We start from the raw sequence: 24,149 nt of genomic DNA on the forward strand, positions 1-24,149 counted from the left end.
ATATAAATAATTTTTGGCGTGAGCTAAAAGTGATAGTACCCCTATTAAATATGAGTTGTAAATTTCAAAAATCATAGCATAGATTTTGTTAGTCAAATGGTTGGAGGCCTTATCTTTTTATGATATTTCTTTGAGGATTATATTCAGGTATTTGTTTATGCCAAAAATAATTTTGTGCATTGGAATATAAATTGTCTGACTATCTTTATCTCTCAATTATTTGATATTTCATCTTCCCAGTTATTATTTATTTATTAAGCAATTAGAGAGGGTAATAAAAAGTTATAACTGTTATCAACTTCTTTTAACGAATATCCCTGAAAAGACGCAACTATTGTCGATAACTTATTACAATCAGTCGTTTAAAACTTCTGACTTTCTGTTATATGGTGTAGAGTAACGTCTGATGTATATAAAAAGGAAAGAATATCACGGAAAAAGGAGAGTGACAAGGTTTGAGTCATTGGTTTTTCAGGCAATCTCGATAACCTATTACCTATGCACCTCGCAACCGATTCCAAGCAATCTGGAAGTAGGGAATGTCGACAACAAGGTATCAATGTCGACATTTAATGTTCATTTAGGTACATTATCTCAATTAATTATTTAATTTTATTTTCATCAATAAAATAAGATTTAGTCCTCTAATTTAAACCTTCAAATTAGCTCAATAATGTGTATAAAAAAATAGAGAAAGCTAGTCTTGAAGATTGTAGAAAAAAGCAATCAACCTTGAAAATATAATTTGATCACAGTTATGGCATATGATTGAAGACTATAGAGAAGATAATATTGAACAAAGAGTAAGTATTTTTTTTAATTATAAAGATTTTAACAATAAATTTTGTTCATATTTATTTTTTAAAGACCATATGAAGCACGGACAAATTGACTAGCCAAATTTATAAAGCTAACCAAAATTCTCATGAACTTTCATCCAGTTTCGGTGATAGAATCAGTACGAGTATCTATGACAATCTTGATCAACTTCAAATTGCAAATATTTGCTTGAACTGATATACGAGAGTCCAAATATTTATATCTATATTTATATTTATATATCTATATAAAGTTGGGACAATAAAAGATGAGTTGGCACTTCTCCTTGACCAAGGATCCTATTTATCTTTTTTCTCCTTTTTTTTCTTATTACTTTCTATTTATCTTATTCAATCATTACTACTCCTCTCTTTTCTATTCTTTATTGTAAAAAACATTGTAAAAAATGTCTCAACAGTTACTATTCCAGCCTTTCACATTCCTCCTTATTGTAACTGATCATTCCATTCATATTCCTCATAGTGGTCCCTATTTCTAACTTTTAGTACTATAAGAAAATGAGTTCTAATTTAGGTGCAGTCGTAGCTGTTTGTCTTTTGCCATTTGGTTCCAAGAGTTCCCAACTACATTTCAATTTATCTTTTCTTTCCCAATTCTTCAAGCTTTCTATTAGAATGCATGTGAGTCATTTTGCGGCAGCCAAATCGAAAGAGGACCCGATAAACTAAATTTCCTTACTATTTTATAAGTTTGTTCTGTTACAGAGGTCTTATGTTCCACAAATTTCCAATCATCATCTTATAACTATTCCAAAAAATTGAGATTTACATTTTCTGGTTTTGACCGGTGGTTCTATTTTTTTAGTGATATGAGAAGGCATCCATAATATGGATAAGCAATTGTTCATCGACAATTGTTGTGATCATATGTCATTTAAGTTTCGCTGCTAAGGGGGTGTGATGGGTGTTGTCATTGTTGATGCATCTATGGAGGAGCAAACATGGAAGAAGGTACTTGTAAAAGCGTCTTGTAATACAATATTATGCTTCACTTGAGTATCTTCACCCAAAAGGATAAGTATGGTCGCTGGAAGGCATCTATTTTTTCTTATAATTCATATATTTAGATGACTTAATTTTACTTAATGTATATTGTTTATTTGCCCCTTTTAGTTTTTCGTCTTTAATTTGTTCTTTTTACATTATTTTATTTATGTAAGCAATATTTTTCCTTTTCCTTTAGTTTTTGTGGGTGTGCTTATTAGAGATGTGATAAGATAGGGATGTTTAATTGTAAATTTTCTCATCGTATGGAAATTAATCGATTTTTACTTTTCTTCAAATTAGAAGGTTTTTTATTTTGGTTTCTGAAAAATAATGTTAATATAATTAATTGTATTTTGTCTAGAACGGAGTGATTGGTTGAGCAAAAAAATTCAAAACAACTATTTGTGTTACTTATGGTTCAAAATTTCAAGATTTTGTCCAATTTAAAGGAATGAAAAGTGTTCAAATAGTGTGCATATATATATATATATATATTAAGGGGAAGTTTGATTTGTTAGAAGTGGTTGCAAATCTTTAGATGTACATAATTTCTTTTTTAGTGAACTTGTAATTAAAAGTTATATGTGTTAGAATCGGTTAAGAATGAAGGTTCGGGATCACAAGAAAAAATTAATATTTCCAAGACATCTACTATTGACTATGAGGAATATTGAGAAATTAACTGTTGGTGTGACTACTAGCGGTGTTCTTCCAAAAATCCGTCTGATTATGTTGCCTACGAACACTTCATGCTGGTAATAAAAAAGTTTTATTAAATCCATTTGTATAAAATTATACCTTCTCAATATACAACCAATAGTATTTTAAACGTTTTTATGTTTATGGTAATTATAAGATGAATCTTAAGAACTTTTAGTTTTAATTTTACCTTTTTATTAAATACTCCTTAAATCATTATTAATTAGATAGAATTAAAATAATCCAAACGAATGAATAAGCATATGACTGTAATTAACCCCAAATGTTTGTTGTTTATGAGCATTTTCCTTCTCATAGAAAGAGGGAAAATATTTAAATAAATTATTCATAAATTTTTTAATATCTTTTATGACCGCATGCAGCGCGGATAAATTTACTAGTTTGCTAATAAAAGAGAGGTTGATAATAGCATAAGAGCACAATTTTCTCTACCAATCATCTCTTAATTATCAAAGAGAAAAAGAGGTAATTTACGAGTCCCCACTTGAGATGTGACCATGTCTTACCCTACTTTAATCCTTCATGGGTCAACCTAGCGATTTGATCATGCATATATTCTTTTGGAGTACTCGCAATTACTTCATGTTTATGTTATCGTAGAAAGAGTAAAAAAGAGATATTCTTGCTTCGTGCAACTCAGAAAAGAGAATTCTCAGTCTAAAGAGCAAGATTGAATTCTTTCTAATTAGAGACTACAGTATAGTCTCGGTCTAATAAGGTTTAATTGTTATCTCTAATGTTGGTTTTGACCGTGGAGGCGTGCAAAGTGCTTATTTGGTTGAGGAGAAAAAGGTCCCTCGTCTCACGACCTTCACTCTTTCTTATCCAATCAAACATTTTATTCGTTTCCCACCCAGACCTTGCTATGTAACCATTAAGTAGCAGCTTGAATCTGTATAAGGTTAGAACATAAGAGTCACCACATTGGCTATTCTTCAATGACTATGTTACACTGCAAACCAGAAATGTAATTTCTGGAACTGCAAACATTATGTTAATTTCATGAGATTCATTCAGCCAAGGGAAAAATCTGACGTCGGTCATCCGAAAGTGTTCGTCTCAATAGAAAGATCAACTGGTATCACCCGAACAGCTTGGGATCCCGCACAAAGAGGGGGACGAAGCAACGCAAGTAGACGCAACTGATCTGCATCTTCAACATAAACTACTGTTTCATATCTCATTGTGAGCAAGAACCGTACCTCTTGTTAACTCACTACTGTACAAAGTTAAAACAACAGATTCAGGGGTTCTTTGTTTTCAGTTGGGGGCATGACCAGAAAGATATAGAAAATGAATTAGGTTTAAATTTCTGCAATAAAAAGAAAACCAATTTGTGTACTCGCAGCAGCAAGCAATTGAACTTCCAACAAAGTGAAAAATTACCATTATGGAGTCTTCTCTCCATTGTCATCTGAGATGAGGTGTTCCAGCTCATCAATAATGGCATCATAGCAGAAAAGGTATTGATCCTGGAACATGCTATATGTTAGATATTCAGCATAATATAAACTAAACAACTATAAGGAAAAACATTGAGAATATTGGAACACACAGAGATACAGATACTCGGGGTGAAAAGAACTTTAAAATAAAAACAGAAGATTAGTTGAAATATGGAACATGTTTGTCCTGAGTAGAAATAAATTATCGGAACTTTCCCTCTGCATGAGCTGAGCAGTAAAAAGATATTCTTGTAGTCACAGATGTCAAGGATGAGAAGAATAGAAAAGTGCCAAGGTACTCTGTGGTTTAAAGAGTGGACTTATAGTGAAAAGAAGCACTAAAAAGGTTAAAAGGACAAACGAGATGCATTAAAAAATAACTATAACACAACCGCTAATTATTTGGACAAAAAAATTGGAAACAACTATGATTAAGGTAGATATACAAGGAAGAAGTAGTGTTAAGCAAATCCAAAAACCAATTAAATTTCTGATTTAGATTTGAAATACAGTTTTAAGTTTCTGGTGAAGAGTGTTTTTATACTAAAATTTTAATTCTTATTCTAAATCACTAAAAAGGTCATTCATAATGCATTATTAACAATTATTATCACTTTGTGAACTTTCTTTTTATTGTCTAGCGTCGCCCCTTAAAGACACAACGCCCATGGGTGATAAGGTGCATCTCTTGGTGCTTGGTATTTGCCCTAGAGCGCCATCTAAGCGACACGACGCATTGAACTTGAGCTTCACCTAGTTTGAGGACTTAACCTCAAGCAAGCTTTTGACATCACTGCTTATAGTATCCATGAAACATGGTTAACGACGTATAAATACTAATACATAGTTAAGTCTAGTAAAGTTGTATGTCACAACTTCCAACATCTGGTTTCCACTATTATTTTCAGGCGGTGACCAAGGAAGTGAAGCATAAAGATCTTGCACAGCCATATTTTGATGGTATACGAAGTGACTTAAAACCATAACTTGCCCTTTATAATTTGGTTTATTAACACAAACTCACTACGTTCTATACCAGCAATCAGCTAAACTTTTCAGAAAATGCCATCTCCTACTTCAAAAAATCAGAAAACTTTTGCAGTATTGTCGCGTATTAAAAAAAATGAAAAGAACAAAAATGAAAACACCAAGGAGAAGGAGCCGTACCATGGTCTGAACCATCCCAATTCGCTGAGACCTAAAGATGGCAACAGTATTAACAATATCCAGAGCAGACATATCTCCACCCAGTATTCTCTGGATGGTATTATGGATTGTGCAATATGTTCCTGTCCTACCAATACCTGCACTGTACCAGAGAATGAGCTGTCAGGCTATAAGAACAAATAATTACAGAATTTTAAAAGGCACACGCTACAGATAATGATGAAAGGAACCTGCAGTGTACTACAATTGGTCCAAGACTAAGAGGCACATCGTATGTTCGATTCAGAATTTCACGAACAGCAAGTGTGTCCTCTGGAACTCCATGATCAGGCCATTCAGGATACTGAATGTGTAAAACATGCAAAGGTGGTTCTTCTGACTGGCACATAGCAAGAGATGCGGATCAGGCATGTATTCTTAGCTTCCCACAACACAGCAAATATTCTAGTGAAGTGTGAGTTTATAACTTTATATAGAGATGGCTATTGGCGCTGTAACATAGGGGAAAATAACACAACCCGCACCCAATAGGTCAGATAATATTGGGAAAATGGGCTGGGTCTTACAAGGGAAGTGTAACCAAATTTGAGGGAATGCATAGACGTCATCCCAGCATCTAATTGGCAGGACCAACCAGGTAACCTTCACCTAAAACTACTTAGCGCTTTTCTAAAGCTTATCCAGCATTGGTCTAGATGCTTTGTGTTCTTGGGTGTTATGGAGGCATGGAGCTAACATCATGTTACATAATGAAAAAACTTCTTCAACCACAAGCTTCTGGAGCATTTAGCTATGCATGAAGAAGTACTAAAAGAGCATAAACTGAGGTTTTGAGTTCCAGAGGCTCTGAAGGTGAACTCAGGCAGCAACAGTAAGCTCAACATTCTGGCAGCAACAGGATTTTTTCTCTCATCACAACTCTGTATTTGGGGAATCACTCAGTAACTTACTCCTTGAAATGACGGCGAGAAAGGTGATGTCTAACAACAACAAACTCAGTGAGTTCCCACAAGTGGGGGTCTAGGGAGGGTAGTGTGTGTGCAGACCTTACCCGTGTATCCCTACCCTGGGAGAGGAAAGAGGTTGTTTCCTATAGACCCTCAGCCAAAGAAATGAGAAAGGTGATGTCTAAGAACTTTGTAATTAGTAAATGGAGAACCGGGTGTGTACTTTGACATTATAGAAACTGTCTCACAGAACGAATACCGGTGTCAATGGATCGAGAGAAGGGAATCCTTAGTCAAGAGATTGACAGTCAGCACATGGATCCTATTATGGAGCTGTCAAAGGTTGTATTAGCATCCGAAGGAACTAGGGAGATGTACAGGAAATGGGGTGAAAAGGAACAAGCATATGAATATGCAGTGTCACAAAAATTTATCAGGTAAGGAAGATATGTGAGCATACTGATATTCCAGGGAGATCGAAGAAGTGTGATTATCACGCCAGAAATAATCCAGGAAGCTGGCTGAAGGGCATAGCTAGCAAGATATTTGCAGACAAGGGAAAGCAGAGCAACTGGTCGTCTCAGCAGAATTCCTATGCTGAAGCAGCAAAGTTAAATAGCTGGCCAGAAGTGAACAAAGATATCGGTTGCTTGTGAAAAGTACTCAGAAGCCCAGGTTAGCAAGGCCTCAAGAAGATAACAGCAATTTGGACAGTGATTGCATCTTCTAACCACATCTCTATCTTAAAGACTAGGCTAAGCAACAAGAAAGATGGCAAAGCAAGCAGAGAAAACTGCCAAATTCAACCATCCTCCATCAAAGATATCGGTTAAACAATCATCTTAAGCTGGTCCGGCACTCCATGCTCAACAACACAATAAGACCTTTTCATTCTTTTTTATTTCTTGTATTCCACAAGGGCTGCCAACGATTTACTAACCTCAATATAGTTCACCTCCAGATTTCGTAATATTAAGGAGGTATGACTCGTCTTTATACATTTTGTCACAACACATATATTCCCAAATGTTCTAGGCCCATCCTCTGCCTGAAAGTAATCCCCACACTTCACCATCTGCATTTGTTTTCATCAAAGGAGAGGGTAAGATAATAAACTGCTCAAACCAAATATAGGTAATGCTTGAATAGAGATGGCGGCTAACAAGTCTTACAATAGACAAAAGGAAAGAAGGCCTAGCAGTTTTCATACTCGTCATAAAGTTATACAGATGAGGGATAAAGGTCATGAGGCGAGGATATATCTTCCTACCTTTTCATTGCTTCCATTTATCTGCTAAAGATTGGAAGCGCAAACTGAGAACATATGAGACATAAATTTCAAATCCAGAGAGGCAACAAGGCTTTTATACATCAGAATTCTCAAATTCCTCCAAAGATCATCATATGATCTATTGGTCAACCTGGAAGTCCTATCCCACAAAATTCTGGACAACACTACTGTATTAGAATGAGCATGAACTTATTGGGGCCTCAGGGTGTTTCTAAGATCCTCTTGAAATTTAAATTGAAATATGCAGAACAAACAATGTCCCAACATACAACAACAATAACCCAGTAGAATCCCAACATAATGAACAGGAAACTCCTTTGCCGAAGAAGAACTCTAATTTAAGCCGTTTGACTTGAATTCTAATTCGATCCTACAGATGCTAATTCTTATAGCAGCAATTGCTCTCTCAAAGCTATATTTTTATATCTAAAATCACAAACTTCTTGACGCATATTGTCCTTTGACGTTACTCAAAATCCACTTAGAATACTTAATCGAAGCCAAGCTCCTGCATATTGAAGAAACTGAAAGATGCATAGTTGCAGGAGGAACAAGCAAGGTTTATATCAGTAACTATTTTTAGCAATTGACATAAACCTTAAACCATGACATCCTGCTTCAGGTTGGAGCAAAAAATGAATGAGGAAAGAACACAAATAAGAAAATGAGGATGCTACTTAGTAATACCAACAAGTGCCTTCCTGTATCCCAGGCTTAGGAGCACTAGCAGTGGAATGATCTCCATGCCCTTTTTCCTCACTTTGGTAAAAAAAAAAAAAAGGGTAGAAAATAGTTTGAAGATGAAAAGCCAATACTCAACAAAGATCCATTTAAACTTTTTTACAGCATAAAATTTCCAGATCCTCTTCACAGCGGAGGATACAAATGAAAGAAAACAAAAAGGTAAAAGGGCATGTTGTTTCTTTTGAGAAGCAAATTATACATCAGACTATTATCACAAAATGTTAATATACTTTGGTCGCAAAACAAGTAAGTCTCGTTTCAGGAATATACTTATTATCACAAAGGTTACCTGGTTGTCTAAACAGTTGAATACCTTGTAATTGTCAACCAATCGTGTAAGCATCACAATCACAGGACAGCGATTCTGAATAATCATTTCCCAGAAGTCTTCAAAGGTATGTGGTAGTGGACCTTGTGTTGCAATAAACCGGGACACCCTTTCTGATATCTTCAGCCAAAAAGAGCAGTATAAGTTGTAAGAAGCAGATTTGTGTTTTTATGTTTTATGCTAATAGCTCGAGTGGGTGAAGTATCTCTTTGAATAATTTCAAGTGAAGGATGTAGGAACCCACCGATACAAAGCTTGCATTGATATATCCCCTAGCTGAAGGTCTATAGTCTTTACATGGGTCCAAAACGACCCTACTATTGTCAACTGAGAGCAATGAAGCTTGATATAATTAATTCGAAGTAATGATACATTTTAAAAGCAAGGAAATTAAACAGACAACTGATTAGCATACATGGCAGAACATCAGTATATCGATTTTTGCTGATGTTTGTGCTGTCCAGAGCCACCGAGCATCTACTTTTCATCTCTGAAGCTTTCAACCTATTTTTCTGAATCAAAGGAGCTTGAGTTTAAGCATGTCACCAAATGAAGCAGAATAACATCATAGGATGATTGACAAATAAATAACAAAGAGTCAAACGACAACAATAAAGCAATAAGAATTTCTGAAGATATAAGAGAACCACCATTTGATATAAATCAGCAAGATGAATCTTTTGCTTTAATTAAGATATTGTACTTTATGCTATCGAGATCATTTAGCAGAACCGCCACCCAAAACATCAGAAAATAAGATACTTACGTATCTGAAACTATTAAAAGTTGTTTCGAAAAGGCAATTAGACCATCTACCTCACAGTAGGGCATTACCCCGTTTTCCCTCACAATATATTTCCAATTTCTCTGTTTCACGATTTTTAAAATTATGTATATAAACTTTAAGGACGTAGTTAACCTGAGCTGATGACTTGCGAGTACAAGGGTTTCCTTGTTAGCCCAACAATCAAGATAAAATTTCAAACATTATCTGGTCTTGTCCAAGACTATAAACACATTGGATACATCAATGTACTGCATGCGTGGCTCAAAACATTTAAGGGCATCACATACCTATTATTGTCTCAAACTTTTGTGGCCTAAACTCCGAGTTTCTGTTTCATGATACATTCAACAAACTCTAAAGAAATGTTCAATACTTAGCAACAAAATTATGTATGCATTAACAACATATTTATTTGGTAAATACTCCCTAGAGGCAATGTTCTGGACCAAGTATAAATAAAGAGGGCACAAACACTACTTTCTCACACAAGTCTCCTCTCTTTCTGTGGTATCTGTAACCAATTATCTTCCTTCTGAATTTTTTTTATTCCTTTTGATACAACAAAAGTTATGTTTTAAGAGTCATTTAGCTTTTTTATAAAACAGTAAGCCTCATTTAGCTCATTAAGCTAAACATTTGTTAATCATGGGGGCCAAAATGCTGCTACAGTCATTTTTAGCACATATTAGTGTAACGACCCGGCCAGTCGTTTTATGAATTTCAGCCCCGTTTCCCCCATTTCTGCTTCTTTATGTCTTGTTCAGTTGTATTATGTGGTATCGGGTTGGTTGGTTCGGGTTCGGAGAGATTTTTGAGAGGAATGAGACACTTAGTTTCTTAAGTTGGCCTTTTAGTTGGAAAACTCAACAGGAAGTTGACTTGTGAGTAAACGATCTTGGAATTTGGTTTTATGATTCGGATAGCTTCATGAGGTGATTTGGGACTTAAAAGCGTGTTCGGAATGTAATTTGGAGGTCCGTGGTAGATTTAGGCTTGAATTGGCGAAATTGGAATTTTGGCGCTTTCCTATTAGTAGTGGAAATTTGGATATCGGGGTCGGAATGGAATTCCGGAAGTTGGAGTAAGTCCGTTGTGTCATTTGGGACGTGTGTGCAAAATTTCAAGTCATTCGGACGAGGTTTGATAGACTTTTTGATCGAATTTGGAATTCGGAAGTTTTGGAATCCTTGGACTTGAATCCGAGGGTAATTTGATGTTATGATGTTGTTTTGAGCGTTCCGAAGGTTGGAACAAGTTTGAATGATGTTATGGGATATGTTGGCATTTTTGGTTGAGGTCCCGAGGACCTCGGGTGTATTTCGGATGCCCAACGGGACATATTTGAACTTGAGGAGTTAGCAGTTTTGGTGGTATTCTGTTGCAGACGTTTTGCTCTTCGCGATCGCGTAGAGGGGTTCGCGATCGCGTAGGCTAATTTGGGGCAAAGGTGGAGTTGTTCTACGCGTTCGCAGAGAGGAGGTTGCGATCGCGTATGTGTGAGAGGTTGTGCTTCGCGAACGCGTGGCAAGGGTCGTGTCCGCGTAGAAGAAGGCAAGCTGGTGTAAAGTGGAGGCGATTGCTCTATGCGACCGCGTGAGGCAGGTCGCGATCGCGTAGGTTTAGGTGGTTAAGGTTCGCGAATGCGTAAGGTAAGTTGAGGGGCAGTCCACTGTTGTGCTTCGCGATCACGATGAAGGAAAATCATCGGGGCAGTAAGTTTAAATAGCCGTCTTCGCAAATTTTAGGCCATTTCTCACCATTGTTGGCCGGATTTGGAGCTTTTCGAGAGGAATTGAAGAGGGAATCAAAGGGAAACACTTGGAGATAATATTTTTGAACTCAATACTCGATTCTATGATGATTTCTACCCAATTAAACATGAAATTAGTGGAATTTAAAGCCTAAAATTGGGGAATTAGGGCTTGAAATTGGAGACTTTGATTTGAGGATTTGAGGGGTCGTTTGTAGTCAGATTTTGATGTATTTGGTATGTATGAACTCGTGAGAGCGTAAGAATTCTAGTTTTGTGATTTTTATCAGAATCCGAGATGTGGGCCCGGGGGTCGGGCTTGACCAATTTCGGGATTTGTGATATAATTTGATTATTTTCGAATGGGCTTTGTTCCCTTAGTGTATATTGATGTTATGGTTCTGATTTTGGTTAGAGACGGACCATTTGGAGGCCGAATCGAGAGGCAAGGGCATCGCGGGCTAGAGTTTAGCTTAGCTTGAGGTAAGTAACGCTTCCAAACTTGGTTCTGAGGGTTCGAAACCCCGAACTATGTGTTCTATGATTATTATATTGATGTTATGGTTCTGATTATTATTAAGGTGACGCAAATGCCAAGTGATGGGCGTGTGGGCGTGCACCGTGAGAATTGCGGCCTGGGTCATTCCATGGCACTGCTTAATGACTCTTTCTAGCTGATATCTGTGTTGTAATTATGTGTTTAATTTAATGAGCTGCAATCATGCTAATTATCATGTTAAGGCTTCACGCCAATACTGTTGAGACCCGAGAGGTCGTTCTTGCTATCGTTCTTGCTATCCTGTCATTAGCTTCATTAATATTTTGTACTCAGTCTTGATCATGCATATTATATCATGTCTCAGTCTCGATTATTGCTATTTGTCATATCATATCATTGTTCGGGCTAGTATCATGACATTTTGAGCCCATGTGTGAGACTGGAGAGTAATGACTGAGTGAGATTGAGAGCTTGATATTGAGTACAGTATGGGATCGGGCTGCACGCCGCAGCGAGATATTGATCATGCCTTCGTTGACTTGATAGAGCGCTTGGGCTAAGAGAAGCCCCTCCGGAGTCTTTACACCCCCAGTGAGCGCAGTTGATATTATTGAGGGATGGATCTTCCTTGGACATGGATCTTGTCCGAAGTACCTATTCTCTGGAGATGGATCTTCTCCATGATGGCTGGATTGGTCTGTTCCTCGGTACTAGAGATTGTTGGTCTGTGATGTGTATATATTCTGGGATGGATCTTCCCTGGGTCTTGTGAGCCATATACAGTACCGAGTGGTTGTGAGGTTGTTATTGATATTATCTGGAGATGGATCTTCTCCGTAGGCTGGAGTGGCCTTCCTCAGTACTGAGTGATTGTTGTCAAAGATGTATATATTCCGGGATGGATCTTCCCTGGGCCGTATACGCCATATACAGTACTGAGTGGACAAGCATTTGAGATCGTGGGCACATAAGGCACTCAGCATGGTGCATTTCATACAGCATGTGTATTGACATGTAGATGTAGCAGAGTTACACTTCTTTCCCTTGTTCATACTTGCTCTGTTTTACTGTTCGAGCTGTTTTTTTTAATTGAAAGCATACCTACATTTCTGTACATTATTTCTGTTATCCTTGAAGAGGTTGAGTTCGTTGGACTTGTTACTTACTGAGTTGGTGTACTCACGTTACCCCATGCACCTCGTGTGCAGATTCAGGCACTTTGGATCCAGTGGCGGATGTTTGATCGAGGCTTCTGACTTAAAAGATTATTGAGGTACCTGCACGGCGTTCGTAGGCCTTGGCTCTACACCTTACTTTCCAGTTGTATTTCAGTTGTTCCCTTAGACATTATATGAGACTATGTATTTTTCCTTAGACGCTCACGCACTCAGTGACACCCCGTTTTGGGCTGGATTGTATCTATTCTTGGAATTTCTTATGTTTCAAATAGTTCTTTAACTGTTAACAGCTTCCGTAAATGTTTTCAAACTTATTATTATCGTGTTGATTGTTGAGTTGAGGTTGGCCTAGTTTTCGATAGGCGCCATCACGATGGGTCGGGTTTTGGGTCATGACAATTAGTAGGCTAAGTTACTCAAATTCTTCACTTTTGGTGCCAATGTGGGTGTGGGTCCGTACCGGATCTAGTCAACTGATTTTGGATACTTTGACCAAAATGGATGGAAAAATTCGGGACTGATACAATGATATCTGAAATCAAATCAAAAGCTAGGGTGAAACTGAAGAAAATGAAATACCTTATTTATTGAAATTTCTATGTCAGTGCTTTTCCTTTTATCTCCTTCTTGGATTCAGGGACGAAGCTACATTCACTTAAGGGTGGTCAATTGATACTTATTTTAGATACTTATTTTTAGCCGAATATCTGCACTTGTATCCATACTGCAAATCTTAAAATTTAGATCATAAAAGATCCGACCTCTAGATCTGCACCCATATCGGACACCCGCACCTGAGTCCGAGCAACTTAGTTAGTAGGGTGAACACCAGCATATAAGATGATAGATAATATCTGCTAGGAGAACTTATTTCTACCGATTTGTAACGTAAATATGGGAAATATAGCTCCGGATTAGACCCAAAAACCACAAGTCTACATTTTCTTTGGTTTTGGCGAAGAAACACATATTCATACACCTATTACCAAAAACAGTGATGCTTATGCACTTATGCCGAACTTATATGTTTGTATCCGTCCTATTAATATGGGCTAGAAGAAACTTGTATCCATCCATTCGTGGTGTATTTCAGATACCCAAGGATGTGAATCATGTGACCTAACAGTTTGAAACTGGATGAAAACCAAGCAAGATCAGGGTTCAAATCCAATATAGGCAAAACAAACTAGTTGATTTTTTTTTCATTTGCCGAAACGTTGGTGGATATATTGTCAAATAACTGTATTGGTGGAAAAACATAGGTACATGATAGGCTAATTGAGGTTGTACATAAGATGATCCGAACATTATCATTATAAAATAAAAGTATGTGTATAAACTCCATCGAGATATGTGTTAGTTTGTGTGTACTCAGTTCACATTATTTGTTTAATTCAATTAAGAAAGATATCTTGATGCACTTATTATTAGGAAAGCTAATAAATATACTGTTACCAGAAAAAGAAAAAAAGGCTAAATTTCACGTTTCATTTTATTTTCATATTTTTTCTTCCAAATTCCACCTCTCATTTCTTTTTTACAAGAATATTATTGTAAACATACAAGCAAGTCTAAAAATTCCAAACTAGTTTTAACAAGTCGCCTCACGCTAAGATTATGTCTTATTCATAGTTTTCTAGCCACAACATATGCTGGAATTCCAGTCTCAACTCCACGTGCTTCGGTTTTGAGGTTGATTAAGGAAAAGATACAGTATACAACATATATAGTAGACCCCCCCCCCCAAAATTAATATTGCCGAGACCATGAAATATTATTATTTTGTAGGGGTATTATATAATCGATAAATTAATATTTATTAATTTAAAGAGTGTTTTCGAGATTCAATGAAGGTTTATTTTGATTACATCAAAATCATTGTATCTTAATAATTTATGTGTCATATTTATTGAATTAATATAAAAAAATCATTATACATAAAGTATAATGTATGATTCATTGTAATATTTTTTAATTATTAAATGATTCATTGTAATTAATAAATCATTGTTTCTTAATAATCAAATATTATTCATTGTATATTTACTAAAAACATTCAATATACGATGGTGAGAGAATAAACTATATAAGCAACATAGAAAATTTCTTCAAACCGTACCCAAGAATGGCTTCTAATCTAAAAGGTGTCACAAAATCAACAATGACAAATCAAAGACATAAAGCATTATTTGAGTACAAAAGAGATCATTCCACATGCACTCAAAAAGATTTACAGTTGTGGCTTGATGAAAATTTTCATTTGAAAGTTAGTCAAGGTACAATATCAAACACACTCAAACGATCAACTGAGTATTTTTCGGCTAACTTAGAAAAAAGAAGGGATATCAAATGGCACAAGCCAGCAAAATTTCCAAACATGGAGAAGGTTGTTTATGAGTGGTTTCTCCAATAACAAGACCATGCGAATTTAACCGGAGGGTTAATTTTGGAGAAGGCGAGAGATACAATGAAACTTTTATATCCTCAACAAGATTTTGAGCACAACTTTTCTCAAGTTTGGCTTGAGAAATTCAAGCTAAGACATGGCATCAAGTCATTTCAAGATGACAAGTGTGCTTTTTATTGACGAAATGACTTGATATCATGTCTTAGCTTGAATTTCTCAAGCCAACCTTGCGAAAAGTTGTGCTCAAAATCTTGTTAAGGATATAAAGTTCCATTGTATCTCTCGCCTTCTCCAAAATTAACTCTCCGATTATATTTACACGGTCTTGATATTGGAGAAACCATTCATAAACAACCTTCTCGATGTCTGGAAATTTTGCTGGCTTGTGCTGCTTGATATCCTTTCCTTTTTCTAAGTTAGCCAAAAGATACTCAACTGATTGTTTGAGTGTGTTTGATATTGTACCTTGACTAACTTTGAAATGAAAATTTTCATCAAGCCACAACTGCAAATATATTTAAGTGCATGTGGAATGATCACTCTTGTGCTCACATAATGCTTTATGTATTTCATCTGTCATCGTTGATTCTGTGACACCTTTTAGATGAGAAGCCATTGTTGAGTACGGTTTGAAGAAATTTTCTATGTTGCTTATATAGTTTATTCTCTCACCATCCTACATTGAATGTTTTTAGTAAAAATACAATGAATAATATTTGATTATTAAGAACAGTGATTTATTAATTACAATGAATCATTTAATAATAAAAAAACATTACAATGAATCATACATTATACTTTATGTATAATGAATTTATTTTTTATATTAATTCAACAAATATGACACATAAATTAGTATGATACAATGATTTTGATGTAATCAAAATTAACCTTCATTGAATCTCAAAAACACTCTTTAAATTAATAAATATTAATTTATCGATTAAGTAATACCCCTACAAAATAATAATATTTCATGGTCCCGGCAATATTAATTTAGAGAGGTACTATTGTAACATCTTTAAATCTCAAAAACAGTCATGGTGACAGAAATCGAGGTGCTTATGGATGGAGCAAGGGGACAAGAAAACTAGGTTCTTCCACAAGATGGCAAATATACATAAGAGACTTAACTGCATTGACAAGCTGGGATCAAATGGGAGGATTTTGGAGATGAAGAAGACACTAGCAATGGAATCCTGAGAATATATGAATCTTTGTACAAAGTCTCAAATCAGTGGAGACCTTCTTGGAGTCATACATGCTAGCTCTTTCTGAGAAAGAGATAATGTGGATGCAAAGACCCTTCTATGAGGATGAAATTTTGGGTGTTATTAAAGATTGCAATGGGAATAAAGCACATACTCAGGACAGTTTTGCCATGAAATTCTACAAAGAATGCTTGGGTACTATCAAAACTGACCTTATTTTGGCCATAAACCATTTCTACTCTCAAGGCAGGTTCAAGAAAAGTCTCAATGCATCCTACATTGCTCTTATTCCAAAAAAAAAAATGATGCCAGGGAGCTAAAAGGCTATAGACCAATTAGTGTTACCAGTGGTTTCTACAAGGTGTTGTCTAAGTTGCTCGCTAACAGATTTAGACCAGCCATGGGGGTAAACTGGTGTCATCTTCACAAATGTCCTTCGTAAGAGGAACATAGATAGTAGATACCTCGCTCATTGTAAATGAGTTCCTTGATTCCAGACCCAAGCAGGGGACGTCCGGAGTTCTTTGCAAGCTAGACATCGAGAAAGCATTTGACAATGTGCACTGGGACTTTCTTCTCAACATGTTATGAATAATGGTTTTTCAGTGACAAATAGATTGGTTAAGTACACTTCTGCATATCCACTGTCAAGCTTTCCATTATTCTAAATGGTTCCCCTAAAGTTTTTATTTTTATTTTTAAGAATAATGATATGAAGTGTTTCATTAGTAATCAGTACCAAGATGGTACTGAAAAGGTTACAGAAAATATGGTACCAAGATTGTTGCCCCTAAAGGCTTTTTTGCAACACAAAAAAAGTAGGCAAGGTGATCACCTTTCAACTTTCTCATTCAAATTGGTTATGGAAGGTCTAAGTAGGAAACTAACTAAAGTAGAACTTCAGGATTGGATCGAGGGCTTCAACCCAAATGTGAGGAATCTGGGAATTTCATCTTACTCATACTTTTCATGCAGACGACTCTCTAATTTTATCTGAATCTAAGTGGGAAGAGATTCTTCATCTCTGATTGCTGCTCTTATTTTTCAAAGTGGAGTCTGGATTACATATAAACTATATCAAAGAGTGTCCTCTACCCAGTGAACGATATCCCCAACCTACAGGAAATTGCTGAAATTCTGGGCTGCAATGTGGGTTTGTTTTCAACCAGATACCTGGGCCTTCCTTTGGGAGCAATTTGGGATGACATCTTGGAAAAATGTGAAAAGAAGTTGTCTTGTTAGAAAAGAAAATACCTTCCTCTTAGAAGTAGACTCGTGCTGATTAACAGTCTCAACTCTTTGTTTCTGTGGCATAAAGGTTGGATAAACTTTGGAGAGATTTCTTATGGCAAGGAAACAGAGATCACAGAACATTCAATCTAGTGAAATGGGAAACAGTAACTTTAGATAGGGAAGCAGGGGATCTTGGGGTCAAAAATCTGATGATCCAGAACAACAGGTTACCTTTTTTTTTTTTTGATGACCGAGAAATCCGTCTGGAGCCGATCCTTTGGACCAACCGCAGCCTTCGAAACTCGGTGGATAATGGGCCAGCCCCTCTACCCTTCTCCACTTAAATACCAGGCTTTGCTTTGCATGGTGTGGGGGCTTGAACTTGTGACCTAAGACACAAATCCACCACCCTTTGCCACTTGAGCTAGGCCCTGGGGGCGAACAACAGGTTACTTCAAAAGTGGCTTTATGGAGATCTGCTATTGAAGCAAAGTAATACGGACTTTTGAACTCCTAGACAACTAAATTCACACTTCCACAGAATCAAAACAGCATTGGAAGCACATTAGAGCACACGGGCCTTCCTTTCATTCCAACACATCATTTCAAAGTAGAAATGGAGAAAGATCAAGTTTTGGCAGAATATTTGGCTTGGTCATGTATTCTAAGAGAACAGTATCTTGCACTGTCCCAAGTAGTAAGATTCACAGAATATTGGTCATATCATGGCTGGAATTTCAGCTTCGGATGCAGTTTAAGTAATTGGGAGGTAAACCATCATCACTATTGCTCCAGATCCATAACAACACACCCTTATTCTCCAGACCTGATTCTCTATTGTGGAAACATGATGCTAAAGGAAAATTTTCAGTAAAAGATAGCTGCAAGCAGCTTAGGGACCTTTTTGCCTCCTTACACCTTCCCCCTTCGGCCGTGGAAATGCATTTAGAGGAACAAGGCACCCTTGAAGATGGAGTGTTTTACTTGGCTGGTGGCTCAAGGAGCATGTCTAACTCGTGAGAATCTGCAGAAGAGAGGGATGAATATGTGTAGCAGATGCTCACTATGTGAAAGGCAGAATGAGAAGATCAACCACCTTTTTTTCCATTGTCCAATTACCAAATAAATGTGGGATCTCATCATGAACATTTTGACGATTAAATGGATTATGCCAAGGACAAACAAAAGACTTGTTGCGACGTTGAACATTAAAGGATAGGGAAAGGCAAGACTGAGGACTTGAAACTCAATTCTTTCAGCTGCATGATGGACTGGTTGGAAGGAAACAACCACAAGAAATTTTTAGAGCAAAGTTGAATCCGTAACTAAAGTTAAGTATAGATGCATCTCCTTATAGTTTTTTTGGTAACATGGTTATTGCAAATGATATATATGTCATGATAGACATTTGAGTTCATTACACATTCGGTGGTGGTGCTGCCCTGAAAATATCAGTAAAGCACCTTCTGGTTGCTGACTTTTTATATAAATACCTTATTTAGAGGTAGTCAAAAGCAAAAGGCGCGTAAAAGCACCAAGTTCTGTTGGAGCTTTAAGCACAAAGCGCAATTAAAGCGTGAGCTTTAGCGAAGAAAAGTGCCTAACAGAAAAAGAGAAAAAACTAATAGAAATCCTTTGCAAAAGAATGTAACTATAAACACAAATAATAATTATTCGAACAAAAATGACAAAGCATACTTAAGCTATATGTATGTTGTTGTGCCCTTTAAGACAAAACCCACAAGTTAAGGTGCACTCGCATTAGCATCTTGATGCCTACGCTAAAGCCGCCAATTACGTGAGGCGCAGTACACAACCTAGGCTTCACCGAGCTTCCGGCTTAACCGAGCTTTAAGCGAACCTTTAACAACACAGGAATGTTGTGCCTTGTCAGCAGTGACTAGTGAATGACCACTAAGAAGCTAGATATTAAAAGCCCAACTAGCAAAATTGAGAAGACTAAGATTAAAAATGCCATTCTTTTCGTTTTGATAAAGACTAAAAAATGTCTTTAAAGTAGATAAAACAAGAAATACTAAAAGAAGCTATGAACTTGAGACGTTATCAAGGTAGCATTTCCAGTATAGAAAACTTAGAATGACCAAGGCAAGGAAGACATACCGATGCACCTATTATTGAAAAGAGTAATGCTCATGTACCTATGTCTACCTTATATTCTAGTGTTCACCCTACTAGCATGTCAGCAATAGGTGTCAGGTAACTTTATTCACCAAGGCTTTTATTTTGTCTATTTAAAAAATTACTATTTCCTTCGTCCCAATTTATGTTACGGTGTTTGACTAGTCAAGGAGTTTTAACAAACATTGAAAGATTTTGTAATGTTCCAAAATTATCCTTATTAATAAATATTAAAATCCGAGGGTCTATTGGAAACAGCTTCTCTACCTGCATTAGGTAGGGGTAAGGTCTGCGTATAGACTACTCTCTCCAGACCCCACCAGTTGGGATCATACTGGGTTTTTTGTTGTTGTTGTAATTAAAATTTTAAGTAGAAAATACAAGCAACTCTCGCATGATTAAAGAAATCAATAACATTTTTCTCTCCTCATAAAGTGGTGGCAACTCATTAATGTATTGCATAGCCATAGAGTCCAAAGATGATTTCAAATCTGCTCTCTCTCTCTCTCATACACGAAGAAGTCTCAATTGAAAAAGGTGACCACAACTTAGTAGAGGTTTATTAAACAGCCTCGGCAAACTAGGTTTATTTTTTTACTTGTACACAATTTTTTTTTCTTGATTTCACCTGCAATTCCAAGAAAAGAGATTACCCCAACATTAATTTGTTAACTGTTATCACTACGCTTTGCCAATCTGTTCCCAAGAATTGCCGCCAAAAATAATTTTTTGAGCTTAGGACTCTAAATGTTGTTAGTGGCGCCAAACTTTTTCCTAATTTTGAAATTTAACAAGTGAAGGTGTGTATACAAGCATAGAGACATCCACTTTTATTTATTTTACACCTCTTTTATTCTTCTCTCTTTATACTTATCGCACTGGTTAATTATCTCTTTCTTTGTTTTTCTATTTTTGTCTTTTAATACTAAATCATTGATCTAAAAAGAATAAAATGAGTGTTGTATTCCAGTAGAGCCAATCATCATAAACAGTTACATTTGGAATGACTTTTGAAAAAAAGTAATGAAGGTATGGTTACACATAGTTCTATAACATAAGCCGCTATTTTGTTCAAAAAATCAAAAAATTACTACTGAATGTTTTGGAAACAAGGCAAATCATCTGTTGCTTTTAGTAATGTGTTAAATGTGTCTTCAAACCCTGTACGCAGAGTCAGGAATAAACAGATCCAAGTCGACATTAACCAATTCAAAGAAACTCCATTTTGTCGTTGAACAAACATTCAATCTCTGGATTTTGCAATAAACAAGACAAAATCAACTATTTTTTGGCATGTGAAAGAAAGTACATACATACCAATGCCATGAAGCCTCACTTAACCGAAGAAAACAAGAAGGTGCAAGTGCGATTTTGCCTCTCAATGATTGATCTTGGTACACACAATGCAAATGTCATGTTTACAAACATGTTTAATTATATTTATATCTATGAGAAATGGTTTTACTTTTTGAAAAAATCCAAAGGTACTACCTGCTTTCTAAAGAAGATGAGTCTAATCCATATCATTCTTACAGAAGTAGAAATTTTAAGACAAAGATTATGTTTATGGTTGTTGTTGCGCATCCTAGATTTTATGAAAATTGAATCAAGTTGCTTTCAAGAAAATAGGAATTTCTCTGTTTGTAGTTAAGGAACCAGCTATGCAAAATAGCAAAAATCAAGCAGCAAGACTGTCGAAGCAAAACCTATTTGTGACTAAAGATGTCAAAAGAGCTTGCTAGATAGAGAAAGTTATTCCAGCCATTAGATCAAAATGGTCAGCTTCACCGTCAAATATTCTAACTTTTATCCAACAAAATAGTGCAAGACCACATATTGGTGTTAATTATTTGGAATTTACTGAAGCTGCTCAACAAGGTTGATTGGGCATTAGGCTATGCTTTCAATCCCCTAAAAGCCCCGATTTAATATTTTGGACCTTGAATTTTTTAAAGCAATTCAATCTTTTTAGTATCAAATGGCTCCTTCAAATATCGATGAATTAGTGGACGTTGTTGAAAGATTTCCTATGAAATGAAAGCTTAACAACTTAATCATGTATTTCTAACTTTAAAGTATTCCATAATTGAGGTGATGAAAGATAATGGTTGCAATAACTACAAAGTACCTCACATGAAAAAGAAAGACTTGAAAGAGAGTACATCTTCCACTTCAACTTTGTTATGATGTTGATATTGTCAATCAAGCTTTAGCTCTACTTCAAAAATGATGTTAGTTATTACTATGTCAAGGTTATCTATTTTTGCACACTTTGCTTTCTACTGGAACTTGTAGGTTTAACATGTTAAAGTTAGAATGTAAATTTTGTAAAGTGTGTTGGGAGCAATATTATTGTGTATAACCTTGGTGATATGCCCATAATTGTAATATTCTATTATTTTTTTGGGTCTTTTATGCTCAGGTGCAAAATCGAAAGAAACAATAAGAAATCTTCACCAAGTTGAGAATACAGAGCCAAAATATAACAAGAAAGTGTTTGTCGATAATGTACACTTCAGTGTATACTTTGAAGCATGAACTAACTACAAAACACACAAATCACCACAATGCTTCATTTCTCAAATTTGTTGTGGAGCGGACATTTAGTATGACAATACGGACTATGAACTAATCTGAATCCTAATTGAGTGAATGGAACAATTTGAAGGTGAAAAAGTAAAAAAGGCAATAAATTTTAAGCCTTTTATATTTATGTTATAATCTAATATATGTATGTATTTCGGTATGGTAATACCAACACGTTTAAAAACGTAAACCAAATGCTATACCAGCCGAAATACGAAAATTTCAGTTAACATCCAATTAAACTTCAAAATATCAAAAGGTTATCAAACGAATAGCTGAATACTACAAATTAAGAGAGAAAAGAAAACCTGCAAAGCAGAGAATTCTGAGTCAATTTTGCCAGGAGAGTGATACCGTTTATCCTTAAAGGCTGTGAGTGCTTCCAAACAGTAACTACGCTGATCAGGCGACAGCACGATTCTCTTTGGAACCGAATCAGCAGAGAAATCCAAATGTTTTGTGACAGTGCCGGTGGCAGTAGCTGGCGGCTCCGTTGAAGTGGTGGCGGAGGACAAGGGATTACCGGCGGCAGCCATCGCCGATCTCCGGCCCCGACCCCGAACTGATACCGCGCTACCCGTGGCTCCGAAATTTAGTTTTTAATTTTTTAATTTCCCCCCCGGGTCTCAGTAGTAGTCTGCAGCTGTCCGGAAATGATGCTGTCACCACCTGAATTTACAGGGTGTTGTTATAAATATATTATATCATGATTGTTCATTTAGTACTCCGTTGTAAATAAGCTTCTGAATAAGCTTATCTATATGGGACTCCACCGTAAATATGTTTATTTATTTAGTACTATATTGGAAATAAGCTTCCTGAAGAAGCTTATCACTTCGGTACCCGGTTATGGATAAACATTACCCCCAGTAGAAGTTTATCCATATCGGGTATAATAAGCTTATCTTTTCAGTACCCAATTATGGATAAACATTACCCCGGTAGAAGATTATCCATACCGGATATAATAAGCTTATCCATTCAGTACTCTGTTATGGATAAATATTGCTCTCAGTAAAAGATTATCCATATCTGGTACAGCAGCAGCTTACACAGCAGCTTATAGTAGCTTATACTGCAGTTTGTAGTAGCAGCTTACACAGCAGCTTGTAGTAGCAGCTTACAGAGCAGCTTCCTTTCTTCTATAAATAGAAGAGATTTCAGTTCATTATGTACATCAGTTTGAATTCGAATAATATATCAGTTTCTCTCTATACTTGTCTTTACTTTATAGTCTTTATTTCATAACACGTTATCAGCACGAAGCTCTACCATCTCGAGCAAATATTTTGAAAGTATCTGAGGTAAGAACTTTCTTTTCCTAAATAATGTCAAATCTTTCTAAACTTGAATTTGTAGCCCTGGATATATCAGGCAAAAGCTACATGTCTTGGGTGCTTGATGGTGAAATTCATCTTGATGCGATGGGTCTGGCAGACACCATCAAAGACAAAAATCAGGCATCAAATCAAGACCGTGCCAAAGCAATGATATTCCTACGCCATCACCTTGATGAGGGCCTGAAAATGGAATATCTTACTGTTAAAGATCCAGTCATACTGTGGAATAATTTGAAATATAGATATGACCACCTGAAGATGGTCGTTCTTCCACAAGCACGATATGATTGGACTCATCTAAGGCTACAAGATTTTAAATCTATCAGTGAGTATAATTCTGCTATGTTCAGAATTATTTCCCAATTGAAGTTATGTGGTGATAATATTGTTGATCATGATATGTTGGAGAAAACTTTCACCACTTTTCATGCCTCGAATATGCTCCTACAGCAGCAATATCGAGAGATGGGATTTAAAAAGTATTTTGAACTTATCTCACATCTTCTTATAGCAGAGCAACATAATGGGCTATTAATGAAAAATCATGAAAG

The 24,149-nt window shown here is 36.2% G+C and overlaps 1 protein-coding gene and 1 long non-coding RNA gene across 8 annotated transcripts; one reads left to right on the plus strand and one right to left on the minus strand.

Annotated features, from left to right (window-relative positions):
• The first annotated feature begins 453 nt into the window (after positions 1 to 453).
• Positions 454 to 2,122, plus strand: LOC104217237 (uncharacterized). The gene is made up of 2 exons (XR_708721.2): positions 454 to 584; positions 1,645 to 2,122. It is a non-coding gene; the product is annotated as an uncharacterized lncRNA (long non-coding RNA).
• A 1,284-nt stretch (positions 2,123 to 3,406) lies between these two features.
• Positions 3,407 to 22,925, minus strand: LOC104217235 (protein-tyrosine-phosphatase PTP1). 7 transcript variants are annotated; one of them, XM_070172156.1, is made up of 9 exons: positions 22,567 to 22,925; positions 8,884 to 8,980; positions 8,713 to 8,795; positions 8,454 to 8,588; positions 7,046 to 7,180; positions 5,389 to 5,537; positions 5,159 to 5,300; positions 3,933 to 4,018; positions 3,407 to 3,699 (listed from the first exon to the last, which is right to left on the minus strand). In XM_070172156.1, the coding sequence occupies exons 1-8, from the start codon at positions 22,792 to 22,794 to the stop codon at positions 3,935 to 3,937; spliced, it is 1,053 nt and encodes a 350-aa protein (XP_070028257.1). In that variant the 5' UTR covers positions 22,795 to 22,925; the 3' UTR covers positions 3,407 to 3,699; positions 3,933 to 3,934. The 7 variants fall into 7 exon arrangements, with proteins under 7 accessions (XP_070028257.1, XP_009765731.1, XP_009765729.1 ...); XM_009767429.2 differs by having other exon boundaries at positions 3,407 to 3,765; XM_009767427.2 differs by having other exon boundaries at positions 8,430 to 8,588; positions 22,567 to 22,922.
• Positions 22,926 to 24,149: the final 1,224 nt, after the last annotated feature.

The sequence above is a fragment of the Nicotiana sylvestris genome, chromosome 4, assembly GCF_000393655.2.
Source record: "Nicotiana sylvestris chromosome 4, ASM39365v2, whole genome shotgun sequence".
In the NCBI taxonomy this organism is placed as follows: domain Eukaryota; kingdom Viridiplantae; phylum Streptophyta; class Magnoliopsida; order Solanales; family Solanaceae; genus Nicotiana; species Nicotiana sylvestris.

Coding starts and splice junctions, on each gene's coding strand:
- LOC104217235 (XM_009767427.2), bottom strand. CDS start 22,794: ATGGCTGCCGCCGGTAATCCCTTGTCCTCCGCCACCACTTCAACGGAG. Junction 8,589..8,712: donor TCAATGCAAGCTTTGTATCG/GTGGGTTCCTAC, acceptor TTTTGGCTGAAG/ATATCAGAAAGGGTGTCCCG. Junction 5,301..5,388: donor CCAATTGTAGTACACTGCAG/GTTCCTTTCATC, acceptor TCTCTGGTACAG/TGCAGGTATTGGTAGGACAG.